This window comes from Catharus ustulatus, chromosome 3, assembly GCF_009819885.2.
Source record: "Catharus ustulatus isolate bCatUst1 chromosome 3, bCatUst1.pri.v2, whole genome shotgun sequence".
NCBI classification, from domain to species: Eukaryota; Metazoa; Chordata; class Aves; order Passeriformes; family Turdidae; genus Catharus; species Catharus ustulatus.
Genome location: NC_046223.1, coordinates 18,029,628 through 18,043,771, shown reverse-complemented (window position 1 = coordinate 18,043,771; position 14,144 = coordinate 18,029,628). Strand labels below are relative to the sequence as shown.

Sequence of the window (14,144 nt, the reverse complement as noted above, 5' to 3'; positions counted from 1 at the left end):
TAAGGTTGGGTTGTGTGTAATGTCCTCTCTGTGCTGCTGCTGGAAGGGAAATCTGGAAACACAAGCCAGGAAGAAGCTCTGGCCCTTTCCTGGTGGGGGTAATAAGTGGACAAAGATCTCAAATCTTGCCGTTCAGTAGTTATTTCACATTTGCCCTTACTGTCATAGCCCAGTGTTGAGTCACTTGATAGCAGCAAGACTTCTTTTCCAGCAGCAGATTGCTCAATATAATGAAAAGAAAACTGTTTCTTCTGGTCAAGTTAATGGTATTTACTAACAGTCTGACTCAGCATGAGCCCAGGGCCAAAAAAGGACTTTGAAACTTAATCTGTCCCAGAGCCATAAGCGTCAACAGAGAAGTGTGCTTATTGTTCTGTCCTTCAGAAGGACACCACTTGACATTCCATTGCACCTGGGAGGCAGTTCTGGCTGCACTTCAGTACTCATCCAGCTGTGTTGACTGCAGCACTGCAGGTGCAAGAGAAAGTGCTGATTGTTGTAAATTAGCTTCAGAGCTTCCAGTCTGGTTTTGACACTGGTGAGAAGTCTGACATCCAATTCATGTAAAGTGTGTCCACCTCCATTCCTTTTCTTCACCAGGTAATGGACAGAGCCCTGTTACACTTGGATAACTCCTACAACATCCCCAATGTCAGCAGTGTGGGCATCGTTTGCAAGACCAATTTGCCTTCCAATACAGCCTTCCGTGGCTTTGGAGGGCCCCAGGGAATGATGATTGCTGAGTGCTGGATGAGTGACCTTGCTCGGAAGTGCGGCCTGCCACCTGAGGAGGTACAGACCTGCTGACACCTGCCAGGGTGGTGCTGCCTTTGAACAAGCTCTGAGAACTGCATCAGCCACACAAAATTTTTAAACATAAGAACTTTTGGTTCGTTTTTGCTGAGCTCCCAGCAGGATCTCAAATTTGTGTGACAGATACATTCTAGCATGGATTATCTTCTGTTTAGTTAAATTCCTTGGTAGCCCCAATTTTGTAATATCTGCTTTAAGGATAAGTGTTAAGAAGAAAGTCTAAAGGCCCTAGGTACCTTACTGACAATGTGCTTCAAGTCCCAGTCTCTGAAAATTTCCAGCCTTAATGTTTTAGTTAATGTTTTCCCATAAACAGATATATGTTTGATTGTTTCGCTCCTTGGCTCTTTGTAGAACCAGCAAAGGAGCAAAATCAGGAACCAGCACACTTTAGACTCATCCTTCCTTGTCTGAAGCATTAAACCTGGCCTGTCCTTTCTGTGTCTCTTTGGGAAGGTGCGGAAGCTCAATCTCTACCATGAAGGAGACACAACTCACTTTAACCAGAAGCTGGAGGGATTTACTCTACAAAGATGCTGGGATGAATGTTTGTCCAGCTCCAACTATCATGCCAGGAAGAAACTGATTGAAGAATTCAACAAGTAGGTGCTCTGGAGCTGTGTTGTCACTGGGTGCACCCGTTGCCTACTAACACCTGAAGTTCTCTTAGCTACTTGAGTGATGTGAAGTCGCACCTTATATTTGCAGACTGACTTCTGAATATTTCTCTTTTAGAAATCCCTTCATGCTCAGTATCAGAGGAAAAGTCTTATCAGTGAGCTGGCAGCATAAATAAGGCCAGAATCAGACCTAGCATTATGTGATTTTGTGAGAGAACTGTAGCAAAGAAGAGGGACCCTTAAGTCCAGTTAGGATTTTCATATGACTATCAAGGCAATCTGTTTATGCTTTCCTCTGCCTTACAGACTTTTCTAGTTGCCTTGTGTACACAACTGAACAGTTAATAGTATGGACAACTGCTTCTATAATGCTTGTGGAAAGCACCTTCAGTTGGAATTTCTTCTTGTTGGAACACACAAAGAAAGCCTTTCTTCAATACAAATTAATTATTAACTCAGTCTATATCAGTGATAAAGATAAATTAGTGATATACTCAGGTGTTTATTTTCCATTTGATGCACAGTCAGAGGGAAGCACAATATTAATTTATGATAAAAGGCTCATGGGTATACGAATAATGTTCTTTCCTTGCAGGCAGAACCGCTGGAAAAAGAGAGGGATGAGCATCATTCCTACCAAATTTGGCATCAGTTTCACTGTCCCATTTCTGAACCAGGTCTGTAAATGTCATTTGCCCTTTCACTAGAGAAGCTGGATTTATGCTGCCTCCCCCAGGCCCTCCTCCATTTGTACCAAACTGGAGCTTCTTGAAGAAGTAGTAAATTAGTTAAGAAAGAGCACACATTTTTCAAGCCAAAATGAGCACCACAGCAGTTACCAGTTTATGCTGTCCAAAAGACACCACAATATAGCTACATTTCCAGGGTATTGTGTTAGGTTGTTTTCCTGCCTTTCTCAATAGTAGAAGCAGCTCCTGTGTTTGAGCTGCTTTGAGGGACTGTCAGTGGTGTTGGAAAGTTGAGTGAATGGTGCATCTGTGTTTCACAGGGGCAGGATTGGATTACTTCACCTGCTTTCTGAGCTGAAAACACTGACTGGGGTTTGTTATGGGATTGGAACTTCTAGTGAGTTGGTGAGACTAAACCAAACTCACCTCAAGTGTAAACAAGTAGCTTTAGTTGCACCAAAGAACAACCTTAGTGTAGTTCTGAATGAATTCTCGCTGTAGTCTGCTAAGTACTCCACTAGTTAATTTATGATGATTAATGTTCCCTCTTGTAGGCTGGAGCTCTGGTCCATGTGTATACAGATGGCTCTGTCTTACTTACACATGGGGGGACTGAGATGGGTCAAGGACTTCACACCAAAATGATTCAGGTAATAATGAGTTTGGGCTTAACTGAATGAGACATCTTTTCAGGACAATTACACTCTCCCTCAGTATCGCCTCAGGCATCTTGACACTTCCTCTGTGTGCATGCAGAGAGTAACAAATCAGGACTAATTCCTCTTCACTGTTTGAGCAGCAGTGCTAGATTTCCAGAGTATTATCACAACTGAGTATTAGAATTAGATTCTTCATCATCTTAAATCTCATTATGTAAATAATTCAGGTTGTGCATGCAGTTTAACTTCTCTGACAATTTCAGTTCACCCCATAAACGTAGAGTTTGCATCCATTTTATGCAAAAATTAGTTGTATTGAAAACTTATATATCTGCATATGTTGGTGCTTTTGTAGTTAAAAAGGCTTAAGGGAGCAACATTCCTTTGGCAGGAAAATTAAAGGAAAATCTCATAGGGCTTTTGATCTTCTGATTCTTTTAACTGTTGAGAGAACAATTTAGTCTCAATAGTGAAGCCAACATCTCTCACTGTGGCAAAAGTGTATGTGCTCACACATGTGCAATCTGTGAAATGCAAATATAATAATATTATATGGCTAGTTCTCAGTCACTGGACAGCTCAGTCTGCAGGAAAAATTGAGTTTATGGTGGGAGAGAGTAGAGTTTGCAATGTGGGTCCTGGCAGTGCAATCAGTGACTGACAATGCTCATGGATAAGATGTGCTACTTACCAGTTGTTTACCTTTGCTCCACAGGTTGCTAGCAGGGCCCTGGGAGTCCCCACCTCCAAAATTTACATCAGTGAGACCAGCACAAACACTGTCCCAAATACTTCCCCGACAGCCGCTTCAGTCAGCGCGGACATCAATGGAATGGCTGTCCATGTATGGAAGCTGAGTTATTTCAAGGAGTGGGTTACAAGGGAGGGCTCCAGGGTGTGAAAAGTTCTCCTGTATTTATCTGTTGCTTAAGGAAAACAACCATCATAGGCAGTTCCAGTCTCAGGATGCCTCATAACATTACCTGGTATAGCTAGCAGTGGTGTTACATTGTAAATGACTGTATTTTCTCAAGTTATTCGAAACTCTCCTTCAGTCCTTTGGTACTTCTAAGAATAGAGTACTTGAGATTGCTCAAAATAAGCAGAACAAGGCATTCATTTAAATAGCCAGCTTCTAAGTAATTAATGCAGCCTTATCTATAACAAATGCATGTGTTAATAGCAAATGGTTTGAGAGCTGTGCAAAAGCTCTGAGTGTTGATCAGCTCAGAGAAAATGTTCTTCTGTAGCAATAGCATGGTTGTGCCTGTCTGCCTTAGACAAGTAGAGTTACCAATGCATATATTTGCATTGGGTCTGTGATCTTTCCATTTCCATCTGGGTATGCGATTTTTCCATTTTAAAAGAAGAATTTAGTACTGGCCATTCTCAGTTTAAAAGAAAAGGGGAAGTGAAACCTGCAAGATAAAATCATCAGGCTGTTTTTATTCTCTGCACAGCTGATCTATCAGTTGAATTTTGGGAAGACATTTTATGTTCTTTCAGTGTTAAAGGATCATCTTGTAAGTTATGCTGAGCTGTCCTGTACAGACAGGGTACAGATTAAGTTAATGTATAAATGAGTGGATTTCTTATGTTTTGTGTCATGGTCCAGAAAGTTCTATGCTGAATTTGGGATTCCTTTCAGCTATCAGCAGAGCCAATCTCCTTTAAAATCCTTTTCAGGCAACATTTCTTCCTATGTAGCAAGATGTCTGATCGTGAACTTTGTTCCTTTTTATGATTTGCTGAAGTCCTAAAGGCAATATTGATTTAAATAGAAGGCTCTTCAAAATTCTTAGAGCATTCTTATTACTGTAAGCTGGCTATTCAAATCTTAAAATATTTCTTCTCTTTCTCTTTGTTTCTAGAATGCATGTCAGACTATCTTAAAAAGGCTTGAGCCAATCAAACAATCTAATCCCAAAGGATCCTGGGAAGACTGGGTAAGGTGTTTGTATCTGTTATGAGACAAGTGGATGTTGTCAAACCATGTGTGTAGATGTGTCCTCCAGGCCTTCTGCATCTTGCTAGCATAGATTTGAGCAAAGACAGTAAAACACAAACTTGGCACAGATTTCCAAGTCATTAAAACTTGCAAGAGGTCATCCCCAAGACATCAGTTGTTACTTTAATCCTGAGATTTCTCCAAATTTTGAGGCCTGCTTATGACAAATTTAATCAGACAAAAGTCTCGAGTGGTTGCATATATCTTTGTAGTCAGACTATGCTCTTAGACAGAAGGAAAACCTGGTTTTTAATTAAGGGATTCTATAGCATAGGCAGCCCCTGTATTGCTCCTTGTCTGCAATATCTCTGTCCCCTCAATGAGAAGAGATGGATGGGCTGTAAGGCTTTCTTCAGATCCAAGCACTGCTCTTCATCCAAGGAGTTTTGACTTCGTGATTTGGAAGTCAGGGTAGAATTTCCTTCACTGAAGTCGACCTGCCAATTTAACCTTTGTCTCTGAGGCTAAAAGTCTAACCTGTAGCTGAGAGACAAACAAAATCCTCTGCCAATGATTCAAATTCTGCCCTTGGTAGCTGCTGACAGGGCTATTTGGGGAAGCAGCTGCAATCATGATGTTTGGCAGTGCTGGAGTTGGGTAGTGTTACAGCTTTCTATCACTGGACATCTTCTACTTGAGGCCTCCTGAAAATGTTTTTGTGCAGTTATTTTGAAGGGTCTGGTTGTACAATTTACTATTTTAAACTCTTGTTTACCTTGCCAGATTAAAACCGCCTATGAGAGCTGTGTCAGCCTGTCAGCCACGGGGTTTTATAGGTGAGTGAAAATTCACACTGCAGAGGCACTGACTCGATTCCATGGATTGCACCCAAGGAAATTCTGGGAGGATGTACAGCCCCCAGCCTGCTGTCACTGCTCTAAATTAAAGCTGCATTCCCTTTCCTACCTACAAGTGGTAAACTGAGGTTAACAGTCTCCTGGCTGGGGACAGTCGATTCCTGATGGAGCACAGCTCTGAGGACAAGTACATCTGGAGTAGATCTGACTTCATTGCAGCTGACCTTGATCTGAAGAGGCACAAATGAAATCAGAGCTTTGCCTGGAGCTCTGCTCTGTGTCAGCCTTGTGACCTAGTTTTGCACTAAAACCACCATGTGGGATAAGAGGGGACAAGGGTTGTCCTTGAGGAAAATCCTGTCTCTTGTGGCATGAGCAGATACCAATGTTTCCAGCATTGTTCTCCCACTTCACACTCTTGCTGGACCCTGTGTAGTTCTGAAATGAGGCACTTCTCTTAGTCAGCTTTACTGCTGGAGAAAGCAGATATCCATCATCTTTAAGGCAGAGGGGTTGACATTAATAAACAAACAGTGTTGAGAAGAGCCTATTTACTAAAATACACTCTGTTAATTTTTTGCATCTCTCAAATGTGTTTTTTCTCTTAACCAAGTGACTTGTCAGCATTTTAATAAAACAGTTTTCAGATAAATTATAAGTATCCCAATACAAAGTTTGCCATAACTACGCTTAAAATTAGTTCTTAGGTTAACAGAGATTCTGCTTCAGCTTGACTATGTCCTGAAATTTAATGGCCTCAAAGAAATGTCCAACTGCAGTCTAAAAGCAAAGGATTTTCTACTGGATTGGTAGATAATAGTCATCACAAGCCCTGAGATTTTTGGGCAAATAAAGATGGCTAAACCAGTTTGATAGTTTCAATCAAGTTTCGGAATACAGAGCGGAATCAGAGCAGATTTAGCAGATTTCTCTTTATAGTTGTTTACACTTTTAATTTCTGCATGGGCTTAAAGGAAGGAATGAAACAAAAGTGAATAAGGATTTTGATAAGTAGCAATGTAGTTGTGTTTGTTTTCTTTTCATGGAATAAAATGTGGGGTTTTTTTCTCTTTGTATCAAGAATTCCTGACGTTGGCTACAACTTTGAAAAGAACGAAGGAAAACCATTCTCCTACTTCAGTTATGGAGTTGCCTGCTCTGAGGTTGAGATAGATTGCCTGACAGGTGACCACAAGGTGAGGGGTCAGCAGTGAAACTGCTCTCTGTGTTTTGGTGAAGGGAACATTCACAGGGAGTTAGAACAAATACTGGGTGTCAGCTCACTCCTGGCTCTGTCATTGGTCTGGTGTGACCTTCAGCAAGTTTCTTAACTCCTCTGTTCCACAGTGCAGCAATCTGTAAAGTGCAATAAAACAATAATTATCTACCCTGCAGGGGTTTGGGGCTTAATGAATGATTGTCAAAGTTATTGGATTTGCTTGAGTAAGAGATAGCAGCACTGGGTTGGCACAAAAGTACAGAAACATCCTGGAATTGAGTTAATAATTTAAAATAACATGGAAGACTTCTGGAAAGAAAGAAAAAAAAAGAAGAAAAAAAAATTAATCAGGATCTGACCAAGTTGGTTATGCTCAGCTACAAACCACTGATACCAGAATCTTGGAATTAATATCAAGTGGGTCTGTTGGACCTCTGGAGAAAACTGCAGTTAGTTCCTTTGAATTACTTTTGGGGTGAACTCAGATTAAAAGTCAGTATGAGAAGTTGATCTGAGATAAGATTATATGGGATAGTGTTTGGATACTCCTCCTCACATGATGGACCAGTTCCAGAGATCTGATTTACCCTTTATTCCTGTTTTTTAGAACATTCGCACAGACATTGTTATGGATGTGGGTACCAGTCTAAACCCAGCCATAGATATAGGACAGGTAAGTGAAAAAGTATTGCTATTTCCATCATGTTAAAGCAATCACAGCAATCACTGCTCTCAGGCTTTTCTATTTATTATCCCTCTCCAGGCTTTACCTTTGCAAACACAACCTTTCTAACTTGGCACAGAATTACATAGGGTAATATTCTGTTAGGGTTTGGGGACTTTTGGCTTGGATAATAAGACTACAGGATATTGTCCAGTTTGCCACCACATTGATGTTTTTCAGGCTAAATCCCATACTTGATATTTATACTCCTATCTGTCAATATTAAGTTTATTAAATTTAGTGAAAATTCACCTGTGACTAAAGAGTTAAGGTGGCAGATTCTGTTGTCCAGCTGCTGCTGTGTAGAATTCTCAATAGGAAGCTGGACCAGCCACTTATCTTGCAAAGACTTTGGGCAGGCAGAAGATTACTTCAAAATTTTGTGCAGTAATAGTCACAATATCTCTTAGCAGATAAAGGTAATAAACACAGGGTTGTTTGACAGCCCAAGAGATGAATTGTTAGATGTATGCTTATCTGGCCATCTTAGCTCCCTGGCTAGCTCTGGATGTTTATATGGTGTAACTCCAATGAAACTGCTGCAGGATTTGGAGTGACAGGAGAACATCAGTTACAAAGCTCTGGTATAGATAAAATGAAATTTCCTTGAAAGTGACATTTTTTTCTGAAAGAGATTAGTTTTGGAAGTGTCCAAGGGGAGAAAGATTTTCTGTCTTTATTCCCTGTTGCTTTAGGTTTGGGAATTGAGAGATGGACTAAGTGGAGCTTGTCAAAGGGGTCTTCAATTCCTGTGTCCTTCCATGAATTGTTGCAGAGGATCTGGGGGGCACAGGAGACAAAGGATGTGGTATGAGTGCAGGAATCCAAGTACATGGAGACGGGTCAAGGAATGCTTGTGCCAAATCTTTAGGCTGCTCTGGCTGTCAAATATCTCAGTGGGCACAGAGAACAGAGCTGCTTTGTGCAGGGTTGTTCAAGCACATCCTCTTCTCATAAAGAAGTTTTTTCATTCTTAAATGGATATGGGAGTGTTTCTGCAGGTGTCTGTGCTGCTGACCTGATAATACGCAGCACTCAGGAAAGCATTTATACTAAAATAGTAAGCATAAAATAGTTTGTCTTTAGATGTTTCATCTTTAGTCCTTTTAATCTACTTGTCCTTTGATAGATCAGCAAGTTAAACTCATTCAGTGTCCACCTGCCTGGGAAGAAATCAATATCTTTTCATTGATTTTTTTTTTTCTGTTGCTTCATCAGAAAACTGCTGTCCTGCGTTTATGGAAAATCTGTTTGCGTGTATTTGTAAATTGCTTCACCTGCCGGGGAAATGCAGCCACATTTATGTGGGAACACAGGAATTGTGCAAAGATTGTACCCAGCAGAAGGGACAAGGGTTTAGAGATAAAAAGCGGGATCTGAGTCAGGTGGGGAGGGTTGAAAACCCTGGTGGATGTCGTCACTGTTTGTCCTTGTGCAGGGAAGAACAACAACAACAAAGAGAATGTAACCTTGTTGTTTGGATGTGTTTGTAGATAGAAGGAGCCTTCGTCCAGGGCATTGGGCTCTTCACCATGGAGGAGCTGCGCTACTCTCCTGAAGGGAACTTGTACACTCGGGGGCCTGGCATGTACAAAATCCCAGCATTTGGAGACATCCCAACAGAATTCTACGTGTCCCTTCTCCGTGACTGCCCCAATAGCAAGGCTGTTTACTCATCCAAGGTATGCCTGCGAGGTCTGTGGGCCTCTTACTGCCCCATAACACTGTGAAGCTGAGTGGGGATAGTCATGATCCTGTGTGGCTTAACTGTTCATCTCATTATGCTGTGGTTACTCTGAGGTCAGGATGTTTTCCCATTTTTATCAGAGATGTGTGTACTATCCTGTCTAGTTAGGAATAACTGAAATAACCTGCACATTGCTGCCCTGATGTCCATTATACAGAACTGAAGTGGCTTTGCTGTGTAAGAAAGCTTGTCTTTTCTTCCTGTTTCTTATTTAAATGGACTGAGGGCGGATTTAGCTCTGTCTTTCCTTGCTGATCACACCTGGCACACTGGAGGCTGTTTAAGCATCATGCTTCCTCGCTGAGCACATCTGGTAGACTGAGGTTCCCATCTGGAAGGCAAAGCCTCACTCTTGCTTGTGCTCTGTCTAGGCTGTGGGAGAGCCACCTCTGTTCCTGTCTGCCTCAGTGTTTTATGCCATTAAAGATGCCATCTACTCAGCGAGGAAGGACTCTGGCCTGACGGAGGTGTTCAGGCTGGACAGCCCTGCCACCCCAGAGAGGATCCGCAATGCCTGTGTGGACATCTTCACCAAAATGGTAACAGCCCCTGGTCTCACAGGCTGCTCCCTGGCCAGCCTGCCCCACAGGGAGTGTGCCTGGAAGTCACAAGGGCCCGGGGCTGGGATTAGGGCAGAATGGGGAGGCTGTGTCCCTGCTCCACTAGATGGGTTTTCTTTGGTGGGTGTTACCCTTCATCTAACATGCCATCAGCTGAGAGCCAAATGCAAGCCCAGCACTGCTAGGGCTCCCACTGCAGGAAGGGCTGCTGTACAGTATCTCTGAAGTGTTCAGTCCATTCCATTCTCCAAGTGTTGTGTGTGGAACAAAGGCTTGTCCTGATGCTTCTGACTATCATCTCTCAGAGAATCATCAGCAACTGAGGGGGAGAAAATTGTTCCTTTGAATACTCCCTTCTGCTGAGCGTTATGGCCACAGGAGTTTCCTTAGAGCTGTGGACTTGATCTGAAGGAGTGCAGGAGTTATCCCTGTCACTGGCTTCTCCTGGGCTGCCCTGACATAGTGGTGTCACAGGGCCCTGTAGTAATCAACCATCAGGCCTCTAACACAAGTGCCCTGTGTTTGTAAAAACTGGGATAGGAGCTCCTATCTTCACATGTACAAAGTCCCCCACCTGAAAAGCAGCATGGTGGGGCATGCTGAACCCTGGACAGGACCCTCATGTGTTGCTAATTCAAATATTTTTTTCTCTTTATAGTGCCCTTCTGCTGAGCCAGGAACCTTTAAGCCATGGTGTGTGCGTGTGTAGGAGGGAAGTCTTGGGAGAAATTTCTGCTGAAGCTGACCTTACACCCGAGGAACTACAAGGCAGTAGGACTGTAATGGAGAAAAAAAAACAGACAACCTGTGTTCATGTGGCTCACCCACTGATTCACAGAGCTTTCACATTTAATTGTCCAATCATTGTTTTCTCTGTGAGAGGGAACTGCTGCCAGATTATAGCTGTGATGTAAATTCAAATGAAGAGTAAGTTGAAGGAGGTGTTACCCAGGTGTAATTGAAAAATCTTACATGTTTCATATAAAATTGCTGCAAGGATGCTGTTTACCAGCCAATGTGAAATAATAGGGTGCTTGTTTCTTCTTTTTCCTGCTGTGGGGAAAAGATGTATCACCTTGTGATTCTATGCCAAGAAAGACTTAAATGTGTTGAGCCCAGATACAGAGTCCTCTAGCTGAGATGGGGGAAGGTGTAAGAGGTGCTGAGGGCTGGACCCTGCTGTGTCCCCTTTGCACTGTATCCTAGAGGGAGATGAGCAGGACTTTTGATCTTGGAGAATAAAGATGGTCTTACCTGTGTAAAAGTGTTTCAGAGGAAAAGGCTAAAATGTGACAAATAACTGATGTACCCCAAGTTCAATGACTGTTGCTTTGTCTGTGCCTGGGCTTTAATAAGATTTTAGTTCAAGTGCTACCTTGTCTCCTCTGATTAAAGATAAAAATTAAATGTACCAAGAGTGCTTCCATCAAGATGCTGCTTTGTTTGAACACAGATTTTTCCCATTCCACACCTCTACATCTCTCCCTATCCTTCAAATAGGAAAGGACATCAGAGACCTTGGAGTGACAGAGAAGTTTGCTCATCGATGTTCCCAAGGCAATTTACACCAGCCTAAGCAAGGGGCATGAGGAACTTGGGCACAGCTGGGGATTAGCTGGCTCTGGGTGCCCTCTAGGGTCAGTCCCTTGCTGTCATGGCCTTGCCTTCTTTTCAAGAGAATTCTTAATTTTGCTGGATGTCAGAGAATGGGTACATTTTACTGCAGGGATTGCTTGTCTAAAAAATGTGCTGACTATGTGATGACCTGGTGTCATCTGGATTGAATATATTTTTCATGTTGGATTTAGTGCTGGGCGTCCCTCCTGACAGGTTTTGGCGCTGTCAGATTCAACACTGGGGCACCATGTTGTCTCTAAATGGTGTCAGCCACATACTGTGCCTCTTTATAATTTGCAAACTTTTATCTGTTTTTCTGGCCTGTTGCTTTATGAAAATGTCCTTTTTCTCTTTTTGCTCTCCCAGGGCCATCAAAAATATGGTGCAAGAGGATGTAACTCGTTATATAAAATTCTGCTCATGTATAAACTTCTTAAAACTGGCCTTCATCTTAGGACTGGACAATGTATGCTCAGTGTGAAATGTTTTTTTAAGCACTCCAGGGTATATTGCTTGGAAAGGTGTAGATTTATTTCTCAGCTCGAAATATTATGGATCTACCATCTAGAAGAAAAGAATTTGTATATGTGAGTTGCAGGAAGAATTTTGTGCCTGTTGGGCTTGCTATGTAATTGTTTCATTAATTGAAATACAATACTGGTGTTTCTTAAGCTCTGAGGTACTGGGTAAGAACACAGTTTTGTTTTCTCCTGAAAGCTGGTAGTATGTAAAAAACCTCTTAGAGAAGAAAATGTGATAATTTATGTGCAAGAACAGCTATTGGAGCCTGTGTGTCCACATTCTTGGGTGTCCAGGGAGGGATGCAAAATGCAAAGTCTGTAAGCTAGATTGGTATCAGCTGTTTCTGTGAATTCTGCCTTGTGGGATTGCTGGACATGCTCATTCAGACCAGGATGAGAGGAAATGCAAAGGTAATGTGTGTTAAAGCATGGGGAAACAGGCAGAGTGGGATATCAAGGAGCTCCCAGTGTCATCCCAGGGGAAAGTTGCCTGTGCTCACAATAGCCCTGCTGCCTGTCACGGTCCTGGCAGATGTTGGGATGTCACCAGCAGCATGAAAAAGTGCTCTTTCTCCCCCTGGTTTTGGAATTTTCATCATTTCAGGATGGACTTGTGAGTGTCTCATGCAGTCACAGTGACTGCCTGGTCAGGTAAAATTTTTAATTTAGATGTGTCAAGTCTCTGTTTTGCTATTTGCTTTGTGAGTTAATTGGAAGTGCATTTGCCAAGTTCTGTGTGCTTGCAGTGGTCAGAGCAGACCTGTGGAGCTAGTTTTGCTGCAGCATCAGTGAGCCTGTCTTTCCCAGCCAGCAGCCCTGGCCCTCATGCCCAGCCCAGCTTGGGGCTCTCTTCATACCCTTACCCAGCTGATGGAGAGAGGAAACACTTCCCTTTTGGGGTGCACTGGAATTGAATGTAAATTATATCAAACACCTGGGGAGGGCAATGGTGTACAATCAGGTTTGCAAAGCAATGACAGCAACTGATTGTGAGGGTGTAGGGAAAAGGGAAGCTTGGAGGCTAAATAGGAATTTACAGAAAGATCATTGTACTACCTGCCTGTGCTGTGGGACTCTAAGGAACACGAAGCTGAGGTTTTCATGTCACCTCTCATGTCTGAACATTTCATACATTGCTTTCCCATGGAACTAAGTGCCTGGCACCTTAGGAATGGTCTGGGGAGGGCTGGCAGGAAGAGAAGATTCCTGACTTGAGGTGTGTTCTGCACTACAAAGCTGTGGGGGGGCAGCTCTCCTGCCCTCAGTGCACAGCACTGTCCCCTGCCAGGTGCAGTGTCCCATCTCCTCGCACCACATCTCACTGTGGGGATTTCAGCTCACTGTCACTGGAGGGAAAGCTACTCATGAAGAGAAAAGTGTTCCTTTTCTAGTACTTTCCAGTGAAATAGAGCACGGATGCAAGACTAATTTAATGGCATATAATTGGAAATTTCCTGCTTTTTTTCTTTCAGAAGTCTATCCTCAAAAGAGGAACTATGCCATCTTGCTAGACTGCAAAGTACTGCGCACAATAACAGCACTTAAATAGTAATTACTGCAGCTGGAGAGTTTGTGGGAGTGTGAAAGGAGCCCAGCTGATCTGATGTTTTAATGCTATTAATTGCACGGCCTTGTGTGAGAGAGGGAGGCCAAGATTTTGGTAATTGTTTTAGGTCAGTTCTAATCAACAGTTTTCACTAATATTCTTTAATGAGCACTGTCAAATTGGTACCATGAATGTATGTGGAATTCTCTTCGAATGTCACAACATTGCAAAATAAAGCTGCTAAATACACTGGAAACAAGTATTCTATGGTCAGAGTCTGTCAGGATTTGAAATCTAGACAACTTCAGCTCATCCTTGGTATTTGTTTGACAAAAATAGATCCTTCCCATGGGCTGTGAGTCAGATCAGTGACCAAAGCTGGAAGAGGCAGGTGATTGCTCCAGGCTCCCCTGCTGGATGAAGCCATGAGCCAGCTGGAGAGACTGGGCCTCTGTCTGGCCATGCTGGCTGCCAAGTCTAAAAGAAAGCAGAGTCAGTCCTTGTGCTTCTCTGCCAGCAGGAGCTTGTAGTAGCCACATCCTGTTTTCCATAGCAGCACAGTGATGCATTCTGGTGCTCCTAGCCACCTTCACAGGGCTCACCAGTCGCTGACACAAGGTGGGA

At 42.8% G+C, this 14,144-nt stretch overlaps 1 protein-coding gene across 3 annotated transcripts in view; it reads left to right on the top strand.

The window, feature by feature from the left end:
- Nucleotides 1-13,762, top strand: part of XDH (xanthine dehydrogenase) — a 55,532-nt gene extending 41,770 nt beyond the window's left edge. For all 3 annotated transcript variants that reach the window (XM_033056401.1, XM_033056400.2, XM_033056399.1), the window contains 12 exons: nt 601-792; nt 1,270-1,415; nt 2,029-2,110; nt 2,677-2,772; nt 3,497-3,625; nt 4,653-4,727; nt 5,513-5,565; nt 6,668-6,782; nt 7,413-7,478; nt 9,023-9,211; nt 9,648-9,815; nt 10,495-13,762. In XM_033056401.1, coding sequence (XP_032912292.1) covers nt 601-792; nt 1,270-1,415; nt 2,029-2,110; nt 2,677-2,772; nt 3,497-3,625; nt 4,653-4,727; nt 5,513-5,565; nt 6,668-6,782; nt 7,413-7,478; nt 9,023-9,211; nt 9,648-9,815; nt 10,495-10,545 — 1,362 coding nt within the window. In that variant the 3' untranslated portion in view covers nt 10,546-13,762. The remainder of the gene's footprint in view (nt 1-600; nt 793-1,269; nt 1,416-2,028; nt 2,111-2,676; nt 2,773-3,496; nt 3,626-4,652; nt 4,728-5,512; nt 5,566-6,667; nt 6,783-7,412; nt 7,479-9,022; nt 9,212-9,647; nt 9,816-10,494) is intronic.
- The last annotated feature ends 382 nt before the right edge of the window (nt 13,763-14,144 follow it).